Source organism: Delphinapterus leucas, chromosome 15, assembly GCF_059928025.1.
Source record: "Delphinapterus leucas isolate spDelLeu-1000000601 "Yukka" chromosome 15, BTC_Dleu_Yukka2, whole genome shotgun sequence".
In the NCBI taxonomy this organism is placed as follows: domain Eukaryota; kingdom Metazoa; phylum Chordata; class Mammalia; order Artiodactyla; family Monodontidae; genus Delphinapterus; species Delphinapterus leucas.
Window position 1 is genome coordinate 11,909,144 of NC_143143.1, and position 23,638 is coordinate 11,932,781.

At 41.7% G+C, this 23,638-nt stretch overlaps 1 protein-coding gene across 5 annotated transcripts in view; it reads left to right on the plus strand.

The window, feature by feature from the left end:
* Window positions 1-14,860: 14,860 nt before the first annotated feature.
* AUTS2 (activator of transcription and developmental regulator AUTS2) overlaps window positions 14,861-23,638 on the plus strand; it is a 1,116,140-nt gene continuing 1,107,362 nt past the window's right edge. For 2 of the 5 annotated variants that reach the window (XM_089895813.1, XM_089895814.1), the window contains exon 1: window positions 14,864-16,290. In XM_089895813.1, coding sequence (XP_089751939.1) covers window positions 15,982-16,290 — 309 coding nt within the window. In that variant the 5' untranslated portion in view covers window positions 14,864-15,981. Of the gene's footprint in view, window positions 16,291-23,638 lie in introns of all 5 variants that reach the window. The other 3 variants (XM_089895816.1, XM_089895817.1, XM_089895815.1) reach the window with 3 other exon arrangements.

The following is a 23,638-nucleotide window of genomic DNA, read 5'->3' on the forward strand; positions in this document are numbered from 1 at the left end:
ACTGGGATTGAAGAATTCCAGATTCTACTCACTGCTTTAAATTACTTAATAGCTCGTTGGTTGTGTTTTCCTTATCTGTAAAATGGTATCAGTGATAGCTGCTATCTCATTCAAAAGTGTTGGGGTAAACACAACACTGTCATATAGTACAGTCAACTTCTTCAAAGATGTCATACATGATCCTCACATCTGATGTCATTGTGTGAGTAAATTGATAAAGTGTCTTCAGTCTTTTGCTTAAAAACAGAAAGCTACTCTCTCACCCCATCCAGAGAGAGAGTGTTCTGAGTTGGGGGTGGGGGTGGTGTCAGCTTATTGAACAAAAGTCGGGATTTAGTAGATTTCATGGGCTTGTTCTAGTGTTTAAAATGTTTTTTATTAGGCAATAAGAATTGTGCTTTACCCTCGTTATTTGGTAAGATGCTTAGATAACTAGACAGCATTTCTAAGCTCTAATGAAATACAATCTTCTCAAACTCACTGAGCCCCAGTTTCTTCATCTGTAAAATGAGGATATGCTCTACCTTGTCTGCTTGGCAGGGTTGTTTTGAGAATTCCATGAGGTCCTTTCATTCACCTCTTCATTTGGTAAATATTCACTGTGAGCTTATGAACTATGTTGAATGCTAGGAATGTAATGCTCAGCAAGAGACATGGTCCATACCTTCCTGAAGCTTTCAGTTATGTGGGATCGATTACATATGTTAAAGCACAGAGAACAGTGCCTGGCACATTAGTAGATGTCAGTACATATTAGTTTCCTAACTGTGGTGGTCAGTTTTATGTGTTATTTTGACTGGGATATGGGGTGCCCAGATATTTGGCTAAAGTTATTTCTGGGTGTGTCTGTGAGGTTGTTTCTAGACGAGATTAGCATTTGAGTCAGTAGACTGAGTAAAGCAGATGGCTTTCCCCAGTGTGGATGGGCATCATTCAATCCATTAAGGGCCTGACTACTGAGCTGAGACATTAGTCTTCTGCTCTTTGACTGGGACTTATATACTTGGAGCTCTTGGTTCTCAGGCCTTCAGACTCGAGCTGGAACTTAAACCATTAGCTCTCTGGTTCTTGGTCCTTCAGACTTGGACTAGAATTTATACCATTGGTTCTCCCGGTTCTCGGGCCTTCAGACTCAGACTGGAACTACACCACTGGCTTTCCTGGGTCTCGAGCTTATAAATGGGAGATTGTGGGACTTCTCAGCCTCCATAATTGCATAAGCCAATTCCTTCTAATAAATCTCTTTACCTATATGCATATGAATTTGAGCATCTGGTGGGCCACTTTTGGTTAGCAGAACTGGCTGTAGATTTGCATTGGTTCTCCTATTGGTTCTGTTTCTCTGGAAAACCCTGATTAATACACTTCCCTTAAAGTAAGGACCCTCAAATTTACCCATGCATATCCAGGTCAGTGCCCTGAAATCAAGAAGATGGACCTCAGCTGCAACCTGGTTCCTTATTTTGTAGGGTCATATTGCCAATATTTTTGGCAATCCTAGGCCATTGCTACTCATTCTGTAAGTATAGGAGTCATTCTTCTGCCCTATAATATAAAACTCCAGTGAGAGAGCAAGTCATCCAAATTATATTCCCCAGAGAAAAAGGAAATGCAGTTTTGTGTCCAGAGCAGAGAGGATTCAAAAGTTTACCAAAGTCTTAGGAACTTAAATTGTAGGCAGGGATAATATTGCTGTTCATCACTGTCTACTTATTTTCTATTTAGAGTTTTATCTTCCTCGTAGAGGGGGTTGGTTTAATAGAGTGTCAGGGGAAATGTCTAGTGAGTGTATTGATTGAATGTATGATGATAAATGTGGGCAACTTATCTCCTAATCTTCCTCTAGGTTTGCCTAGCTGAGGGTGAATAAAATTATTTTGAATATAGCCAAGAAAGTCTTTTTTCTTGGCCTTGGGATTCTAAGGCCATACATATGCCTAAATAACTTTTTTTCCCCAGAAAGAGTAAGAATTTGTAGATGGGCTCCAGGTGGAAGATCTTTCCGTACATGGTACTTTATGCCTAAATGTTAAGTTTCATCATTTCAGCTAGGAACAATTAAGTTATGCTAGGATACTACTTAAAGAAGGAAACAAAGAAATACATACACTGTTCACATATCAAATATGTTCACATTTGACAGAGAAGATGGTCATAATACCTCAAGGGGGAAAAGCCAGGATTTTCATTACCAGGAGCAAGAAAGGTTTCTAAGGCACATCACACACTGTGTGCGAAATAGAAGCAACCTGAAGGGATAGGAGGAATAAGGCTGTATAACAAAGCAAATTAATTTACATCAGATTCCATTTTCTAATATGCAATATTTCTGAGAAAAGTTTTACAGAAGACAGCATTCTTATTATTGTACATCTCCTCCCTTTTGCTTGCTCGAGACAAATGAAATGCTGAAAAGGTTATTATTACTCTGATGCTGTAACAGAAAGTGTACTTCTGTCATATCCAGAGTGACTAATAATGTTCAGGCCAATCCATTACTCCATTAAAATAATAGGGTTTACTTGCTTTAAAGGTCACTTGGGCTATAATGTTGTTATTGTCCTTTCTTCTGCTCTGTAGTCTCATTTTCACAGAGGATTGGTAGAAAAATAGAGGGGATATTGGCTACCACTTGTTCATGGGCATAATGCCACTGGCACCCTTTCCCTGTGGTCCTGCATCTTCTTGCTAATGACAGACATGCATGCAACAGGGGTTTTAAAGGGGTGCGATATTTGTGTTTCAATATGGAATCGATAGCAACAATAACAACAGAAATTGACTCCTGGGTATTTTTTCTTCAAGTTAGAAACTACAGTGGGAAATACTTAAAGAACATTTGTAACTCAAGAAAACTTGTGGAGCTTGAAATAAAAACATCATAGGTTATATTAAGCAGAGTGGTAGAAAAAGGTTTTTAACCAGAATTTAACTAAATTTCTAATAATTCTATTTATTTAAAAAATATTTATTTATTTGGTTGCGCTGGGTCTTAGTTGCGGTTCGCTGGCTCCTTAGTTGCGGCACGTGAGCTCCTTCGTTGTGGCATGCGAACTCTTAGCTGTGGCATGCATGTCGGATCTAGTTCCCTGACCAGGGATCAAACCAGGGCCCCCTGCATTGGGAGTGCAGAGTCTTAACCACTGTGCCACTAGGGAAGTCCCTCTAATAATTTTAAATTCCACTAAATAGTTGAACCACATCTCAAAAACTGTAATAAAAAATTCATTCAAACCTTTGAAAACAAAGAATCATTCCTCTCCAGTTGCCTTAGGTTAACCTGTATTTCTGTCCTGTCACTTTTATGTAAGGAAACATATGGCCTCAAACTTTGCTTTCTGGCAATAATAATTTCCTATTGTAGGTTTGCCTTTAGTTAGTTTCCAAAAATCTTACATGCTTAAGGTTTTGGAGCCATGTAAATTTCTGCTCTGTAGTCTCACTTTCACAGAGGGTTGGTAGAAAAAGAAGGATTGGGCAGTTCTCATTCACAAAAGAAATACAAACTTTTTTGTTAAACTGAAATTGTTTGAGAAATTCTAAACTGACTGTTGTTGTTGCTGTTTATTTTGTGGAAATAACTAAATGAGGAAGCTTAAGATAGTAAATAAAACACAGGACTCCTGGGTTCTAAGTCCAACTCTATCACTATGTTGCTGTGTGACACTGGCCAAGGTACGATCCCTCTCTGGGCCTCTGTTTACTTGCAAATTGGGTATATTTGACTATAGCATCTCTAATGATATATAATATATAATTATATATAAAATGGAATGTGATATATATGTATATAAATACATCTCCTGAAACAAGTGTACAAAGCAATGTAGTCTATAGAGCAATGTCCTACTAGCCCGCTGGGCTAATCCTTCCTCATTTTACAGTCACACTTGGGCCAACACATTTGGAGTCCTTTGCAGTTTCTTGTAGGCATGAAGAAAAGCATTTTGCTATAATATATTAACTTCTGGATTTCTTTTTCCTAAGAACGCAAGGTTTTGGCTTAATATGTTTCCCCCAGCTTTTTATTTTATAACATTTCAAACCTTCAGAAAAGCTGCAGGAATATTCAATAAAGAGCCATATACCCTTCACTTAGATTCACCAATTGTTAACATTTTGCCACATTTGCTTCCTTTTTTTTTTCTCTTTCTCTACTCCCTTCTTGGATATATAGGCATTGCTGAACCATTTGAGAATTTATTGTAGACAGCATGACACTTCATCCCTAAATACTGTAGCATATATCTCCTAAGAAAAAGGACATTCTCCTACATAACCACAAGATAATTCCCTGAGAAATTTAACAATGATTCAATACTATTATCTAAAATAGACTCTGTATTCAAATTTCCCCAATCATCCCAATACTGTCCTATGTAGTTTATTGATATTTTGTAGTCTAGCATCCAATCAAGGATCATCTGTTGCATTCAATTGTCCCTCTCTTTACTCTCCCTTGTTCTATTGATAACAATTCCTCGGCCTTTTTTGTTTGCTTGCTTTTCATGATATTGACTTTTTTTTTTTTTTTTTTTTGAGCCGTGACACATGCTTGTGGAATCTTAGTTCCCAGACCAGAGATTGAACCCGTGCCCTACCAGGTAATTCCCAATATTGACATTTTTGAAATGTTCAGGCCAGTCATTTTGCAGAATGTCCCTCACTTTAGATTTGTCTAGCTGTGTCCTAATGATCAGTTTCAAGTTAAATATTTTTGGAAGGAATAGTGTGTAAGTACTGTTGTGCCCTCAGTGCATGACATCATAGGTGTGTGATATCATACTTGGTGCTGCAGGATGTGATCATTTGGTTGAGATGGTAGCCACCAAATGTTTGCAATGTTAAAATTCTATTTCCCCATATAATTAGTAAGTGATCTCAGGAATGACACTGAGACTTTGTGGCTATCCTGTTTCTCAAAGGTTTTGGCATCCATCATCAATGGTGACTGTAAGGTTATTATGTTTTGATTGTCCACTACAAAGGTGAATTGGGATAATCAACAGATTTCTGGCAGAATGGAAGAAAGAGAATGGACTTGACCAGAGATAAGCCTGGGCGTGTGTGTGTGTGTGTGTGATGAAGGTGCTGAGGTAGAGAAACTTTGACATGCTGTTAGCTAAGGTTGGGATGCCTAATGTGGGGAATCCAAGAAAAGTTAACTTTTGTTGGGTGTTGAGCAGAACATACTCTACTGTTTCTGTCTTTGCAATTTCTCTACGGTATAAGACCTAGAGCTTGACAATAATGGGTACATACAATATGATAACGCATAAAATCTCTGTGTGGCTTTTTTTATGGTGAGTTACAACTTCCCTCCCTTATTCCTGCCCTGTTATATTTTTGGTTGTAATATCACTATATTTCTGTTAGATAAGATTAAGGTATTATTAATGGGAAATGCAATTAGAAATTAATAATATAGGAGAAGCAAAAGTTTGTAGTAGATTTTGCAGGTGGTGAAGTGCTTGATTCCATGTGATCAAGCAAGAGTAACAAAGAATCTGAGCACACCTCTGTTTTTATCTTGAAGGATCGTACCACAATATGTTCCATATTTGTTTTTTTATGTTTCTTTGATTTATTGGAGTTAATTTTAAACAAAAGCAGAATTCTATACTAATGTGTAGTACTAGTTATTAATGATAGGGAGAACAAACTGAATCGAACAAATTTTGCTATAAAGAGAACTCATTCTGTACAAAAGAGCAAAAATAAATAATAATAATAGTCATGATGATGATCAAGAATGTTAATGAGCTTCTGGAAATAAGATCCTGGAAAGCAAAGGTATTCTAATAATAGTACAGTAACTGGAACCAAGAGCATGGAAGGTGAACTGTGCCCAAGATTACATTTTAAGTGGCAATAATAATCTGGCATAGGAAATGAGGAAGTAAAACCATGAAACAATAGATTCCATGTATTCAAGCAACAGAAATTAAGAAGTCTGAGAAAAGACTTTTTTGCCTTGCAAAATTATACCAGCATATGTCCTCTTTCATTATCTTCAGATTTCTCTAATTTATCAGATGATTCGAACCCAAAACAGGGAGAACAATGTTTTACTATGATGTCAGTGTTTTAGGAAAAAAGAGCCAGGAATTTGAAAAGTACTTGCTTTTTGCAAGTACAAAGATGTCATTGTTGTTGCTGCTGGGCTTCTAGAATAACTGCGTAATTGTTAATTATGAAAACAGATAATAGTAGTGGATATAATTTGTCTTCCAACAGGAGTGCTATGCCACTAAAGTACGCACAATGGAGATTAAAAGAACAACCAACAAAGTGCAGGATATTAGGACGACTTACTTTTAAGCTGCAATACAGCCAAAATATACTGTTAAGAACTCAGAATTGTCTCATGAGCGAATAATGAAATAGCCATGTTTTATTAGCTTTCTTTAAAACTATGTACAAGTTGAACAACGTTTTAAAGCACTTGTTTTAAAAAACACTTTTGCAATTTTCTGGAGCCATGATTTCTTTTTTTCTTTGAGCCACAGTGGTTAATCTGATTTCGGTGTTTCAGTAATTACGTAAATTAACATATGCTGAGAGTAATTTCATTTGTTGAAATGGATACCAGGTGAATATGTAATTAGTGGAAGGTTGTCTCTTTAAGACTTTGTGTGCAATTTTCCAAGATTAGCCACAGTATGGAAGAGTAGAGTGTTAAATTGTAATAATTTCTGGTCAGTGACCAAACTAGTATCTAGTTTATTTCCTGAAAATTGAAGTAAAATGACAATTTCCTCCCATCTTCTCCTACCAATCAAAGACACATTATAGAGTGAACAACCATCCCAGTTGCGCAGGTCCCAGTTTTAGCACTGAATGTCTTCTATCTAGGGAAACCCTTTGGTTCCAAGCAAACCAGGACAGTCAGTCATGCTAGTACACACATCTCACTCAAAAAGAAATATTATACTTACACAGTTTTATTTATTATTATAAATTTAACATATAGAAAAGCAATTTAAAAATAAATTTCCATCCATATTGCCACTAAAATAAATCAACTATATATGTAGTTTTGTTCCTTCTAAACTTTATATAGACAATATATAATTTAATAATTTAAAAAGCAATTTTAGTCACAAGGTATGTACAGTTCTATGTCATTGATTAACAAATACATATCCTCACAAAACCATATGTATAATTTTAATGAATCCATAAACTTGTAACATATTTCCATGTTATATTACTTAATTACCCTTTATTGCAGGACATTTATGTTGTTTTCCTGTTTTTTTCCCTATTACAAATGATAATGCTAATAATATCTTTATATAATATTCCCCTTTTAAATTTAAGAAATAATACTTTGGGGGAAAACATACATATGGTAGAATCATATTGACAATTTATAAACAGTTCAAATTATAAATATTTTCTTCTGCTAGCTAGTTTCTCATCAGCTAACCTGCTATTGAAATAACCATTTCACGAAAATTCTTGGTAATATGAGCCCATTCTAGAAACTGGCTAATATTCTTTATTTGGATAGTTGAAACAATGTGTTTGCTTGTTCTGAACCTCAATAAATTTTCATCACAAATGAAAATGTCGTTTCCTCTTTTTAGGATCTTTCCAAAGAATTAATGGCACTTGAAGAAAAATGAGATCACTGGGTAATCATAATCGTAGAGAAACATCTACTGTGTTCAAAAATTGACAGAGGCATTGAGGAACACAGAAATACTACCAACTCATTTTTGAGGACAGATGCTTGGTAGGAGCCAGGTTTTATACTAAGTCTGACCAATCAACTCTCACTTGATGCTTCCTTCCTTTTCGGATTTCTGAAGTAGAAGTATGAAAATCTAAAAATTCAAGTCCTCTTCTGTACTATAATTAAAAGACAACAGGCTGAGCCTGCAAAATCTCAACTCAAATACAGAAAGGATAAGTTATCAAATCAGTTAACATTTATTGGGCACCTGCCAATCCTTATCCCCTAGAGTTTATCAGGTGATAGGAAAAAGTCACGAGATGTGTGTATAATAACAAAATAATAGAAGAGTGTGGTAAGTTTTGTAACAGTAGTGTGGAAAAAGGGGTCGTGTCTCTTTGTATAAATACGCACCTGCGTATTTATAATGACAAAAACTGTAAACAACCTAAATGTCTGTAGACAAGATATAAATAAATATGTTATGGAATAATCATATACCGGAATATTAGGCAACAGTGAAAATGAATGCATAGGAACTATATGTATCAACACCAATAACTCTCACAAATAAGACATCAAATATAAAAAACAAGTTTTAAAAGAATAGATTTAGGTTGATACCATTTATGTAAATTTTGAAACATGCAAAAGAATACTATATGTTGTTTAGGGATACTTCCAATGAAGCAAAAATATAGAGAAATGCATGCGATGGTAAGCATGGAATTCAAGATAATGATCCTCTATGGGGAGGGTGGGGAAGGGTGGGGAGGCTAAGGAGTGGAGAGTGAGGAGGACTCAGTACCAAAGGAGATACATAGGAGGGTTCAAGTTTTTTGGAAATGTTTTATTTCTTAAGCTTCTGGGAGAGTACATGATTGTTCATTATATTATTTTGAAATATATAATAATACATTGAAATATACATAAATTAAAGTGCCACATAGGGAGAGAAGAGGCTGTTGATTCTGAATGGAAGTAGCAATCTGCATAAACTTTTTGGATGAGTTGGTGTTGATGGATACATTGGTCTTGATGAATGAGTAGACATTGAGTAAGTCCAGATGGCAGGAGAGGAGATTCTGGGGTGATGGACTAGCATGGGCAAAGGCATGGAAATGTTCTGGGTAAGAGCTAGCTTAGGACGCATAGAAATATATATGCTGGAATAAAGGAAGTTAATACTGTAACTGGGACCAGATGGTGAAAGACCTTGAACAGAACTGAAATGTAAAGTAATTTACTAGGCTTTATAAATAGGAGCTTATAATTAGGTCTGGGTTATAATTTATTATATTCTTCCTGTAATTCCAAAGGATTGATAACTTCTTCAACCAGGATGTTATCTGAATCTGATTCTTTCAGATCTATACTCTTCAAATAAAAATAAAATCAGGAACCATCACAAGTCATCTACCAAATCCAATAGAGAAATTGATCCTCAGAGTTCTAATCAGTAATAAATACGGAGATCTCCCATTGGTAGCATTAAAGAGTCACTTACGGGGGCTTCCCTAGTGGCGCAGTGGTTGAAAGTCCGCCTGCTGATGCAGGGGACACGGGTTCGTGCCCCGGTCCGGGAAGGTCCCATGTGCCGTGGAGCAGCTGGGCCCGTGAGCCATGGCCGCTGAGCCTGCGCGTCCAGAGCCTGTGCTCCGCAATGGGACAGGCCACAACAGTGAGAGGCCCGCGTACCGCAAAAAAAAAAAAAAAGTCATTTACAGTTTTTTCTTATGATTATCCATAAATTTCCCCACCTGACCATGTCAATGACCCTTTAAGTATCAATAGAAAGGATTGCCCTGAGAAGGAATAGGAAGATTAATTGGTTTTGTGAAAATCTAAAGCTTGTTAAATTTGCCAGAACTACCTTTTCATGTGATCATCATTTGGTCACCAGCAGGTATCTTTCATTGGCTCCATATGGCAGAGTCTGAAGAATATGGGTTAATCAATGTGTCATTCATCAGGGGCACCTGCAGAGATGATGAAAGATTGTATTATTGTACGATATTATAAAAGCAGCACAACATATAGCAAATTGAACTACATGTTTCCTCCCCCACTCTTTTTGTACATTAAAACTGCAGTTTGAAAAACAACTTCCAGTGCAGAAAAAAATTAAAACAGCAGGTGATAATCAGTGCAAAGTTACAACAATGTTACTGCTGATGGGCTACCTGTCAGTTAAAGCAAGCTATCACATCTCCCCAGGAATATTTACTATAAAAAATGACTTACGAATGTTAGAGAGGGACATTAATGTGTTAGTCTCCTTATTTGTTCATTTGGAAATGGCATAAAGATAGGTCCATTAGCCAGCTCATTTCTACCTTGGTCTCAGGGCAGACACACACACAAAGTACATAACTGAAAGTTATAAATGACCAAAACATAAACCTTAGTGCCTTGAGTTAAAAATCAATTTTCCTAATAAATTAAATTCAAACACTATATACCAATATGTAATATCAAGAAGGATGTATTAATAATTGCTGTGTTGGCAGAGTGCAAAGTGCAAGACTTAGAGGGATGTAAAAATTTAGTAATTTAGAAAATCTGATACCCAAAATAGCTACCACTGCATGGAAGGCTCAGAGTTTAGTTCAGTTGTTGAGCTATAATAGTATTCTCTGCCTAGTCAAGGTTGAATGTTCAAGATGTAGTTTGAGTATTAATCATTGATTCGAATAAAAGATTGCACAACTGGAGAGGCTCTCCTGGGTTAAGTAGTTTATTCCTTAATACAGATGTAAGTTTTTTCCTTTGTGTATTCCAGAACCACTTGAGTGTCTTCCCTACTAAACAAGCAACCTTCTTTGGAATTATTTTTTTAGCTTTACTCTTTATCAACTACAAACTTTTAGCTAAGAAATCACCTAAGCTTCTGCTGATATGAATTATGAATTCATTCAAGCTGCCCATTTCAAGTTTAAGCTTTATCTTTTGTTCTGCCCAGTAAGAAATCTGATGATATGCTATGCTTTATTTTGGTTTACTTACAGTATTCCATTGGATAGTCACACTGTATGGTATTGTGTGAATAAACCAGAGCTTTCTTATCCATTTTACTGTTGATGAGCATTTTGGTAGTGACATCAATACATGAAAAAAAATGAAGTATTATATAGGTACTCATATGTACACAAACAATACCCCCACATAGCATTACATTTTTTTGTTGTTGAAGTGTAATATACATACAGAGAAATGTAATTTGATGAAGTTTTACACACTGAGCACACATGAGCAGCCAGTACCAATCCCAGGAAACGGAACATGACCAACTCTCCAGAAGCCCTATTTATGGCCCCTCCCAGTCATTAGCTCCCTTCAAGGGTAACTACTATCCTAACTTCTGATAGCACAAGAGTTTTGCCTGTTTTTGTACAATACATACTCTTGTGTGTCTCACTTCTTTTACTTAGCATCATGTTTATGAGATTCATATATAATACTGCATTTAGAAGCAGATTGTTCGGGCTTCCCTGGTGGCGCAGTGGTTAAGAATCCACCTGCCAATGCAGGGGACACGGGTTCGAGCCCTGGTGGGAAGATCCCACATGCTGTGGAGCAACTAAGCCCATGTGCCACAACTACTGAGCCTGCGCTCTAGAGTGCACGAGCCACAACTGCGCTCTAGAGTCCGCAAGCCACGAGCCTGCGTGCCACAACTACTGAAGCGCATGCACCTAGAGCCTGTGCTCCGCAACAAGAGAAGCCACCGCAATGAGAAGCCCGCGCACCGTAACGAAGAGTAGCCCCCACTCGCCGCAACCAGAGAAAGCCCGCGCACAGCAACGAAGACCTAACACAGCCAAAAATAAATAAATATTTTTTAAAAACCAGATTGTTCATTCTTAGTGATGTATAGTGTTCCGTTATATGAATATATCACCAATCATTTATCTACTTTACTGTCAATTAACATTCTGATTGTTTTCCAGTTTGGGGGTTATTATAAATAGTGTTGCTCTGAGCTGTTAATAGATATCTTTTGGTATATATTTGATATTAGTATATTCCTAGGAAAGGAATTTCTGGGCCAAAGTATTTTCATATGTTTACCTTTAAGACATATTGCAGTTTTCCAAAGTGGTTGTACCATATATGTAGCATTTGATTGCTTGAGGAATCATTCTGAGGAAGGCATTTCAGCATAACAATTATGAGAACAACTTTTGGAGTCACTCAGGCCAAATTCAGCTTACCACAAAACAGCTATGGCAAGTATGCTTAAACTTCTTACAGCTCAGTTTACTTACCTGTAAAACAGATATAATAAAACCTTTTTCAAGATTTATGAGAATTAAATGAGATATTTATTTTAATGCATCTTAGAACAATGCCTGGCACATAGTAAGTGCTTAGCTTATTATATGGTGTCTGTTAATCATTAGCTCTTACAACATAGACAGTATGGAGAATCAGAAACAAATATGGGCAATATAATCCACAAACAATTTTAATTCACTGATGGAAGAAAATTGAGACTCTGACCCAAAAGGCATTACCAATTCCAGTGAGCATTACACTTGCACCCTGAAAAAAAATCATTTAAGCATTATCCCAAAATGCATTTGCAAATTACTCTTGCCAGAGGCAAGGTTCTTGGATGCAGTGCATTACCATCCATTTTTTTTCCTATCAGACATTACTCTTTAAAGACAGGACTGCCAAGTGCTACTCTGGAAAGTCACTAATATTATACTTTTTATTATATTTGCCAATTTCACACCTTCCTCAACCCAACCCCCAAAGTTGTTGAACAGTGACTGTAAGTACATTAGTTGCTAGTTTTCCTTGAAACTTATCAGTATTTATGTTCCACATTCTTAAAAATACTAAAAGTAAGCCCAGATCCTTGCTTTAAATTACAAAGACCTTGCCTTTTTTTTTTCTTTTGTAGGAATGAGCTTGATAACCTCAGAGTAGATTTCAGCAGCTGTTGGGACAATGCCTAAGAAGTTACACTGTGTACAGAGGTACTGTTTTAGTTAATGGCTCCAGGGGCAGCAGGCTCAGTTATCTTAGGCAGGTAATTTTGGAAGGTGGCACCCTGTTCCTAATAAATTGAGTCAGATCCCATCTATCAGTTACTAGTTTCAAGAAATACAGCACTCAATCTACTTCAAAATACGTGTTTTGAGAAGGCCAGTGGTAGACCTGAAAAGGGACTTTCTGAACATATTGAAACTCTTTGACTTACAGATGAGAAAACTAATCATTTAACAGTCTTGCCTAAGGTTAAATGTTTGTTCCCTGGACACTTAGAAAGCTTGAGTCTCATTCACGGTTCAGTGGTTGCTCCTCTTTGCTCTTGTTTCTCAGCGTCCACCATCCTCCTGTCCCGTCCCGTCCCCTACCTCGACTTCAGAAAGATCCAGACCTGGGCTCCGGAAATGGGGACACTGAACAACTGTGCCTTAAGGGAATGACCAACCATTAAATTGTCGTAAGTGCAAAATGAGTGAGGTTTGCCTGCTAGAACATTAAGATCTAAGAAGGAAGACCTTCTCTGTTTTATGGACCACTGTATTTCCAGCACAGTGCTTGGTACATAACAGGCTCTAATAATTGTTAAATGAAGAAATGATTGAATGAATATTAGTTATGTCTGGTTGTCACGTCCTTTTTCTTTTCTATCTTCTTCCAGTTGTACTAACAAAACGTGCAGATTTAGATTCAAAGAGGAGAAATCATGTACAAAGCGCCCAGTACGGTGCCTGATTCATTGTGGGCAATTAAAAATCGTCCGTTCATTTTCCTTTTCTTCCAAGTGTAGGGTACTGGGGGTAAGGGGTGATGTGCCATGGTGTTTCTGTACCTGGACATAAACTGACCTGGGTAACTAACAGGCTGGTGGAAAGGGTTGTCGGCGTTTTTCTGATCCGTATCAGAAATTCCAGTGCCCCGAAAACATACAGCTATTTTACCCAGAGAGGCTGGTCGCGTTTGATGATCTATTCTGGGCTGCAGTCAACTCTTTTAATACAACTTTTTATAAGCATCAGCTACTTCGCGGCGGTAGGAGGGGCAGTGACAGGAAAAGCAGGGAATCCCCCTCTCCCCAGATAAAGGAAGCCCTCTGTGGCAGGGTCTGTGTTTTGCAGGTCTAACGGGTCCTCTGTCTGCGGCGGTCCCCGCCCCCTCCAGCCCCGCCTCCTCGCCCTAGGCCGCTGCAGCCGAGGTTCAAGTTCGGCACCCGGACGCGCGCTCGCTGCTCCGAAGCCTCCCGCGCCTGTCAAGGGCCCCCGCTCGAAGGCTAGGAGGGCTCAGAGGTCATTAGGGTGCGGGGGTCACTCGGCCACGCGTTGTGCTACCACGTGGCAGAAAAGTTTCCAACTCTGCCGTGGGGCCTCCCAGTGCCCCCCAGCGGAGCAGAGGCCCGCGCTTTGACACCCGCTCCGTTTTCTGTTGCCTGCAGTCGCACCCCATCTCGGGGAACCCCCACCCCCTCCACCCCGGTATCCTTCTCTGAATCCCCTCCTTCCCTCGCTGCGAAGGTCGCCCCAGGAAAATACCCTGGGCGGGGGTCTCTGGAGAAGGCGGCCGGGGCGCCTCCAGCTGGCCTGGGGTAGGGGGTCCAAGGACAAGTGTCCCGAGGAGGGCGCGGAGGAGGGCGCTGAGCTGGGCGCGCGGAGTAGACAGGCGACAGCGGCCCGCACTTGACCCCGGTGCGACTGGCGGGAACATTCTGCGGCTCCCACACTCCCGCGCGCCAACTCTGGCGGGTCGCAGCTGGCCGCACGCAGGCTGCACCCTCCACGCCCCCACCCGCCCTAGCTCCCCATTCCTGGCTCCCCTCCGCCCCCAGTGCGCAGGCCCGGCCGCCCCAGCGCGCATGCCCTGGGCTCGCGAGCGTGGCCAGCCCCCAGCCTTTTGCTTTCTACACACTCTACAACTGGGGAGGCGGGGTGGAGGGAGCCCGGCCGGCCACGTGATCCAGCCGGCCGGGGCCGCGGGGGCGGGAGCGCGCGCCGAGCGAGGCGCGGGGAGGGCGGTGCGCGTGCGCGCGGCGCGCGCGGGCGGGCGCGGGGCTGGGCTGAGGCGGGCGGCGGCGGCGGTGGGCCGGCCGCGGAGGGGGAGGAGCGGGAGCTGAGCGAGGCAGGCGGGCGGAGGATGGGGCCGTGCCCGGGCTCCCGCTGCAGCCGCCGGGGGACACGCCGTGCACCCTCCGGCTCGGGGCTCTCGCGGCGGCGGCGGTGGCAGCGTTAGCGGCGGCGGTGAGAGCGGCGTTCCCGGCGCTTCCTGGCCGTGCTTCTCCCTCAGGCTGGGCGAAGAGAAGAGGCGGCGGCGGCGGCACACCGGTGTCTCTCCCGCTGGAGATTTCTTTCTGCTTTCCTCGTCGACTGACTCGCCCCCTCCCTTTTTTGAGGAAGGGTGACCTCTTCTCTGGGACTGGAAAAAATATTTTTTTGAGGAGGGGGGGTGGGTGGCAGCCTCAGGGGCTGCTTCTTCTCTTCTTTCATCTCCTCCTCCTCCCCCCTCCAAGCCCGAAAAGCAAACCCCACAACTGCTCCAGCATCCTCCTTCCCTTCCTCCACCTCCCTTCTCCACCTCTTCCAGTTTCGCCCTCTCCCCTCCTAATTATTTCATTATTATGCTTCCCTCTCTGGGGGGTCTCGTCCCTCTCAGGTCGCTTGGAAGCCTTGGCCTCCCCTGGATGCATTTCTTAAAAATTTTGGAGCCAGGGAGTGAGTTTTCTCTGAGGCGTGTGTGAGAGGCGTCGAGGGTGTTTTCCTTCGCGAGGGGCGGGTGAAGTTCATTGCCCCCACTTTCCCGCGACCTTTTCGGGCCCGATTTGGAGTCGAGGGGGGGCAGGCGTTTTCGGGGGGCGGGGGGCGCGGCGGAGAATGGCCGCGGGGAGGGCTCCCCGGAGCCTCCTAGTCTCTTGATCAAAGCATTCCGCTATTCTGATTTATTGCCTGCTTGGTGAGTTTTTTTTTTTTTTCCTCCCCTCTAAAGGAGACCTGTGTGTTCAGCCATTACTTTGCTCGGCGCTGCTCACAGGAATCTCCGACCCTCGGTGCTGTGGGCAGCCCCGCACTTGGGCTCCTCGCCTCTCGCCCTCGCTCCCGTCCCTCCTCCCTCTCTCCGCCCCTTCCCCCTTTTCTTTCTCCGCTCTTTCTTCCCCTCTCTCCCTTCTTTCGGCCGCCGTCTCCCCCGCGCCCTCCTCGGGGCGGAGGGAAGCCGAGAAGGGGGAGGGAGGGATTGGTGTCAATTTTTTTGTGCGGCCGCGGCCGGAGCCTGTGGCGGGCAGGCGGCGAGCGGGGAGACCCCGGCGAAGCAGAGCCATGGATGGCCCGACGCGGGGCCATGGACTCCGCAAAAAGCGGCGGTCGCGGTCTCAGCGAGACCGGGAGAGGCGCTCCCGGGGCGGACTGGGGGCCGGCGCGGCCGGCGGCGGCGGGGCCGGCCGGACCCGGGCGCCCTCGTTCGCCTCGTCGTCGGGCTCCGACAAGGAAGACAATGGGAAGCCCCCGTCCTCCGCCCCGTCCCGGCCCAGACCCCCACGGAGGAAGCGGAGAGAGTCCACCTCAGCCGAAGAGGACATCATTGATGGATTTGCCATGACCAGCTTTGTCACTTTTGAAGCGCTGGAGGTAAGGGGGACCCCCCTCCCCCCGGTTTCCCTTTATAGGCACGACCCCCCCCTCCGCCGGCTGCGCCCGGCTCTGCTGCCTCCCCCGCCGCGCTCCGGTCGGTCTGGCTGGCTGTCTGTCTAGGCTGAGGTCTTATTGTTGCGGGGGGGGGGAGCTGGGGGCGCGGGCAGACAGGCAGCAGGAGGGAATCGACAAGCCGTGCCTGGTCTCCAGGTTTCCTCGTTCTCTCTCTCGCCTTCCCCCTGCGCCCCCTCCCTGCACCCCCTCCACAGCAGATGGGCAGAAAGAAAGGGGTTCAGGCATCACAACAATGCGCCCCCCTCCACGGAGAGCTCTGCCCCTACTCCTTCCTCCTCTCCCTCCCCAATCATGGCTTCTTGGCTGGTGGAAGTCTCTGCTGGGTTTGGGGCGCCTGTGGACGGTTCTCTGTGTGCTTTCTACAGAGCCATATGTCCCTGTGTGTGTGTTTGTATAGACCTTTCCTGGGTGTCCTCGGGACCAGAGACTGATGGGGTTTTGTGGTTCTTTGCCCCCCTTCCCCTGCCCCCTTTTTTTCTTTTCATTTCTTTTTTCTTTCTTTCCTTTTTTTTTTTTTTTTCTTTTTTTTTGGTGAAGCTGGGGAAGGGGGCGTTTTCTCCTGGTTGGGAGAAAGGAGGGAGGAGGGGAGGGAAGAGAGGAAAGGATGGAATATCTTTCTGTATTCCGTACAGGGCTCTATTACAGAAAGGGTTAATTGTAATATTATCTGTACACATACATATGCACATGTGTGTGTACATGAGCAATTCGGTTAAAGGACAGAAAAATGTACAATAGAGAGGACTGGTGGGAGGAAAGAATAAAATCCTAGCGGGTATCTGAAAGGCTTGTCACCCAATTGTCCCTCTCCTTTTCCTTTTTTTTTTGAGTTTTCTTTTTTTTATCTTTCTGATTGGCTTTGTGTGTGTGTATATCTCTGTGTGTCTTTCTTTATTCTTTGGGCACCTGCAGCATTGATTTCCAAATGCACATTTTTCTGCCAGCTAAAGGGCTCCTTGGGGGTGGTGATGGGGGGCAGATAGGAGGAGACTGTCCAGGGGTCAGAGGGAAACTCTCTTTACCTGGATGGATCTGATTTGGTGCTGGCATGGGTCACTGGCCTGTATAAAGGTAACCCCCTTTTTTCTCCTCCACCCCCAACACGCCACACATACAGAGCGCTTTGAGACTCTGCAGAGTTGGTCCGGCTTTCTTAAGAACAAAACCAAGATAGGAGTTGGTTTCTAGCCTTTTCTGCACCTGATGTGATGGTTTGAGGTTCCTGAAAGAAACTTTTCCTTTTCCCTTTGGTTTTTGCTGTTATTATGGTATTGTTTGCAATGCTCAAATGTAAGCTTTGTTAATGACAGCTTAAGTCTCACATGCGGTAACTGTACAGGTTTAGAGGTTTAGACGGCTGGTTCTGTGTGTGTGTTTGGGTGTCAAGTTTAAATATTTTTAAAAAGGAAGCCTTCCTGTTAGGGTTGTTCTTTTCTGTTTAAACTGCTTTTTGGTTGGGCTGCTTTTGGTGGTGATGGTGGTGGATGGTGGCTAGTGGCTGGGGAGGAAGGGAGGGTGGTGGTATTGGTGGCCATAGATTCTGATGTTAGTGATTGAATCAGTTGTCCTTGGGTTCTAGAACTGGTGGTTTATTGGCTAAAATGGATCTTACGGAGTTCTTTTGAGTGTTGAGGCTCACCACTTGTTAGGATAATTCTAACTGTGGCTTCAACTTTGCCAAGGTGGGAGGGTACTGTACAGTGTGACCTCTTTCTCTCTTTCTCTCTTTTGCTTTAAAATAGGAATTGAAATGTCAATACGTGTCCTAGTACATGAATTAGAAAACGCTGCCTAGAATTTGGTTGCTATCAATGGATGGTTTAGGACAGTATTTGTAAGAGCTGCTTATAAGTGGTTTTGCTTCCTGCATGGTTATCCTGCTCTGCTGTGTGGCCCTTCTCAGTGAGCAAGAGGGGCCTCCAGATTCCCATGAACATTTTTGAAGACCAAGTAAAGATAAATATAATTTATGCAGTTGTTTTTGATTGTTCTACTTTTAATAAATATTTGACTGGGCTTGTGATATATATGTCTATCCATCTGGCTTTTGTGAGAAAATGTGCCCATTCTAGTTTCTTTTGGGTGTAAAAAAATTTTTAATTTTTAAAGGCCAAGTTTGAAATGTACCATTAATACCATTCCTTTCCTTGCTGTGATTATTTTTCTGCTACTTTTCTAGATTCAAAGCCCAGGTTACTTTGGTTATCTGAATATTACACTACCTTCATATCTGAATATCATTTGAATATCTTTGTGTGGGTATAAAGGTCTAACTTTTTAAAAAGTTTCTTTAAAACTTTATAGAAAACTTAAACATATACAGAAGTACAGAGAACAGTATAGCAGTCCCCAATGTACTGATACACCACCACCAGGTTCAACAATTGCCAACTCATGTCTCATCTTTATGCCATCTACTCATTCTCTCCTCCTAGATGTGATGTGAGAAATTGGTATGTATTTTTTAAGTGGTAATGACTCAAAAAAACACAAAAAACCCACCCAAACCGATAGTACCATTATCACACCTAAGTTAATTAACAACAGTTCCCTAGTATCATCAAATATCCTGTCAGTGTTCACATTTAGGCATCCTAATTTTTGTAGGAAAGCTGTAAATACACTTCTGAGGTTAAAAACACACAGTGGGGAATAAAAATCATCATGTATGTCTGGTTCTCTGGGAAAAGGTAGAACTGTTTGCTGCTTATCACGTTTGTGTCCATGCTGGATGGTCAGACATATGTGTGTGGTGATCATTAAAATAAAACCTCTGGTGTCCCACTGTACTCAGTTTGGAAGATTTACTGAACTATCACTAAGAAATGTGAGAGCTTATTAGGAAACAGGCAACTAAACTATGAACTTGGACAGAAATGTATGTTACAGGAGTGCCTGTAAATGTTAAGAATTATTAGAGATTCTAAGAGTTATCCTAAATACATACTGTGTTTTTGTGTGCAGAAATGAAATCAGTTGTCACCACGTGTCATCAAGGTTGCTGCTAGTATGATACTGTGATTAGAAACTAGAAATATTGGCTTGCACAGCTTGGCTTTTAAGCTTATGTGGGTTCAGAGCAGTAGCTAGCTAACTGTCGAGTGTATACTTTGGGTGTTAATGGACACATCATTTGACTCCTATGGTTTTGTCTAGAGTAGCTCATTTTGACTTCCCTTTTAAGAAGAGGCTCCTAACTCATAATGAAATGTCCTGATAAAATTGTTCCAGACTAACTGTGGTTTTACTTACAGTACTGGAGGAAAAATTAGAAACTTGTCTAATGAGAATCTACATTTTTATGTTGATTTATTTTTCACTACTGTTGGTTCTTATTTAAAATGAAAGCTTTGGATGGGGTTTGAGAAGTCCCACACTTTATATGCAGTGAAACTGGCAGAGGTAGTTTCGTATTCTGCAGGGACACTTGTCTTGAGTAATTGTGCCCTGAAGTTCAAGTATGTGATTGTGAAGAGCCTCATGATAGAAGATAAGAGGGTAAGTGAGGAGGCGAAAGTTGAACATGGTGTTCTTTTCATTATGCATTTGAGAAGCAGAATTACCATTTGGTATGGTATTGTTTATTTGAATATTCTTTGAATACAAGTGAATATCCCCAGATATCAAGCCTCATTAAAAAGTGGTTTCCAGCAAACAAAGTATAAATGGGAATGTTGGGGTTCTAGTAACTGTCAGCATACCCAGATGTGCCAGATAATATTACCTTTCTGTCGTCATTTGCATTTCTTTCTGTGTAGTCTTGATTAGGAAGCTATGTGAGCACTATGACTGAAAATTTGCAAATTCATTATTTTCCCCCTCACTCGACTGCTGTGTACTGGGTTCTTAGGGCAGCTGCCTTTTGTACAACTGACCAAGGGAAGCAAAGATGAAATTGTGGGATTAGCAGGTAGGAGGCTAGTTGGAGCTTTGCAGGCTGGTGAAAATGAAGGAAGACTCATTTCTGGTGGGTGGAGGATCAAACTAAGACTTTCATGTGGTCTTCATTTCCTATGTGTTTCAGGGCTTACCCTCACACTGGTAGCGTAAATAGGCTGTACAGAATTTGATGTGCTTGTAACGTGCCAGGTTTATAGGTTATAATAATTTACTATGGTCAAATCTCACTTATTCCGTTGTTTAAAAAACATTAATCGTTTTCCTTGTATCAGTCAGCAAATATTCATGGAGTGTTTGATATGTGCAAGATACTAGAAGGAGTACAGACACCTAAAATATATATAGTGTCTTGAAGGAGTGTGCAGTTTAGTTGAAAAATTAAGTCCAGCACCTATAAAATGATTTTGAAACAGGCACTTGAATGCCTAATACCAACTAAGTGCAGTAGGCTTTCAGAGAAGGGATAGTGAGATAGGCTGAAGTGTTTGAGAAGGCTTCCTGGAGAATATGGGGCCTGGAAGGTTGAAGTGATTTGGATAGACACGGAGGGAGTGTGGGGGGGTGGGCATTCTAAAAAGAGGGAATGGTGAAGAAGGCACAGAAACAAGATGGGTGATTAGGTTTTGCGGGCAAGGAAGTGCTGGTAGAAATGAGAACAAAATTGTGTAAGAAAGAGTGCTTGTTCAGGAGTCGGGAGACCAGTGGAGACCCACACTCCAGGCTTGGCTGTCCTAACTAGTTGAGTGACCTTGGGAAGGCACTCTTTAAAAGCCTCATTTTCTTTTTCCACAAGTTGAGAGGTTTAGAGTAGTTTTAGAGCAAAGGTACCCAAGCTGGAATGGAACATAGTTCTGTGGACGTTCATAGGTTGTGTTCCAGACCAAAAAAACGTGATCTACTCTCAGATAGTTTTGGAACTTGACGGGCTAGACAAAATTAAATGGGTGACTTGTTCTGCCCAGGTTAGAAGTCTTTTGTAATGTGTATATGAGTTTTGAATATTAGAGAAGGAGAAGTGATGCGCCTTATTTCCTAATTTATATGACCACAGGGCACTTTTTCATTCTTGGCATTGTAATTCATAATCTATAATCCAGTATGGGAAATGCTGGAAAAGATTTCAATGGTCCCTTCCAGATCTTGGCACTTGATAGTCTCTGAGTCTAGGGTGAGTGGGCTGATGATAGACAACTTGGAAAACCAGGCACAGAAGTTTGGAGTCAGAGTAGAGGCTGCTGCTCAAGTAGGAGTGGCAAGGGGAGTGTGAGATGTAAATAATGATTAGTCCACTTTTCCTCCTGCTCCCTTTTCCTGCCTGGTGTCAGCCCTTCATTGATTGTTAACAACCCCACACATGAGGTGAATATTGGTGAGTGATCTCATTAATAGTTCTTTCATTGTGATAGCAGCCCAATTCTGATGCTACCAAGCTGCCTTCCAGCCAGAGTGAGTTTTATCCTATCTTGGTTCCTTCTGGTTTCCTGTACTGCTGATTTTTAGCAAGCTGGCAAAGAAGGCTGGATGAGAAAGGAGGTTGACACTGATGTTAAAATAAAGGTTTCAAATTATCTGCCTTTTGCTCGCTTATGTATGATGTGTTCATTCAAGAAAGGTCAGAACCCTTCATCTGCTGTTACACAGCAAGTGAAAACTATGGAGCTATGTTTTTGTTGCATTTTTTGCTTTCTATCTTGGGAAGTTTGGGATGGGACTGTGGAGTAAATGGGTCTGTTCCAGCATTTCACTTCAGACAATTTGCATAGCTTTAGGATCTGAGAAGTTCCTAAGTGGTGAGAAAGTCTACAGAAAAAAAAAAGGACTGTGAATGTGCTTGGTTATGAATTCAAGTATATTACTTTGCTTAGTGAATTTCAGTATTTCACTGAACAAGGCAGAGCATCACTCCAGGAGTATTTATGGGAGATGAGGTCGAAGATGGCGGTGTGGTGATTCCACATGCCTTGTGTTAGTAGTTGAGATGAACTACTTTAGATCTTTTTTGGAAGTAGGCAGGGTATACATGAATCAGTAAATTTAAAAACTGAATCACAAAGTTAGTGATTACCCTTTCATCCTTTTTGAGAGTGTTTTCCTCTAGCTTTCACCATTGAAAAAGGGTTAAAAAAGACAGGGCATTCAACATGATTCCAGGAGATTCAAGGAGCATTGAGGGTGTTAAAGAGATTCTAACTATACAACAGTTCTATATGCTGTCAAAAATAAATGGTGATTTGAGAGAATGTGAGAATGTGAGGATTAGAAATAAGGTCCCCAAGCCAAGAAAAATAAGAGTTGAGGGCAGCTGTTAAAGAATAATTTAGGTTCCGCTTGCTAAATTTGGAAGCCTTTGGACATAAGGTCCAAAGGCTTGGACATAAGGCATATGTCCAAAGGCTTTGGACATAAGGTCAATTGCACTTTTTGATGGAGGGAGTGTGTGTCTGTGTGCACGCACGCAGAGGGTGGATGGTGGGTTAGTTTTTAAATTTTATTTTACCCCTGTGCTGTAATATACTAATATTAAGTGTAGCCTAACTTTGTAAAAGTGCCTCCTACTATTTCTTTTTTTTCTCAAGAAACAACACTTTTTTCAGGGTTAGGATTAAACCCAATATTTTGTTGATATAGGAAAAAGACCTTGGTAATGGGATAGCAGCTGTTCATTTGAGAAAGTTCTGGAAAAAAATCAGATTAAAAAACTCTCAAATAATTGAAGTTTGGAAGAGCAGGAAGGGAATTAATTTGGCGAAACCCAAGACAGGAGAGGATCAAAACCAGTTTAGGGACATTTAGCTGGGTCAGAACAGTTTTTCTTATATAATGTGTACCTGTTCAATGAATAGATGAATGCAGAATTTTTTTTTTCCTAGAAGTGGGGCATAGAATTTAAGGCTGGTGAGACCCTAAATTTGCATTTCTTCTTCCAGATCTGAACTGTGTTCTTCATTTCTTCTAATAAGCCTGCAGGGTAGGGGGTATGCAGTCAGTACCTATCTTGTAAGGTCACAAAGAATAGATCCTTTTTATGCTGTTAGTGACTGAGGAGGGGAGGGGTAGATTTAACTTAGTCTGGCTTCCTTTGCTCGCTTAGGAAGAGACTAGGCAAGTACAGCCTTCTTTGTGTCATTCCTTTTCAGTCTCTGATTCCATCTTTTGCAAGGGGACTTGTAGCCTGAAATCATTTGTATTGCTGCTGTCTTTCTAGGTTTTTATTTCACATACTAGTGCATGTGTCAGTCTCATCCTAGGATCCAGTAGACTCCCCACCACCCACTGCCCGCCTACCTTCTTCTCTCCCTCCCTCCCAACTTCCTTCCCCCTTTCCTCTTCTCTTCCTTTACTGAGACAGAGTTATCAAAACTACGAATTT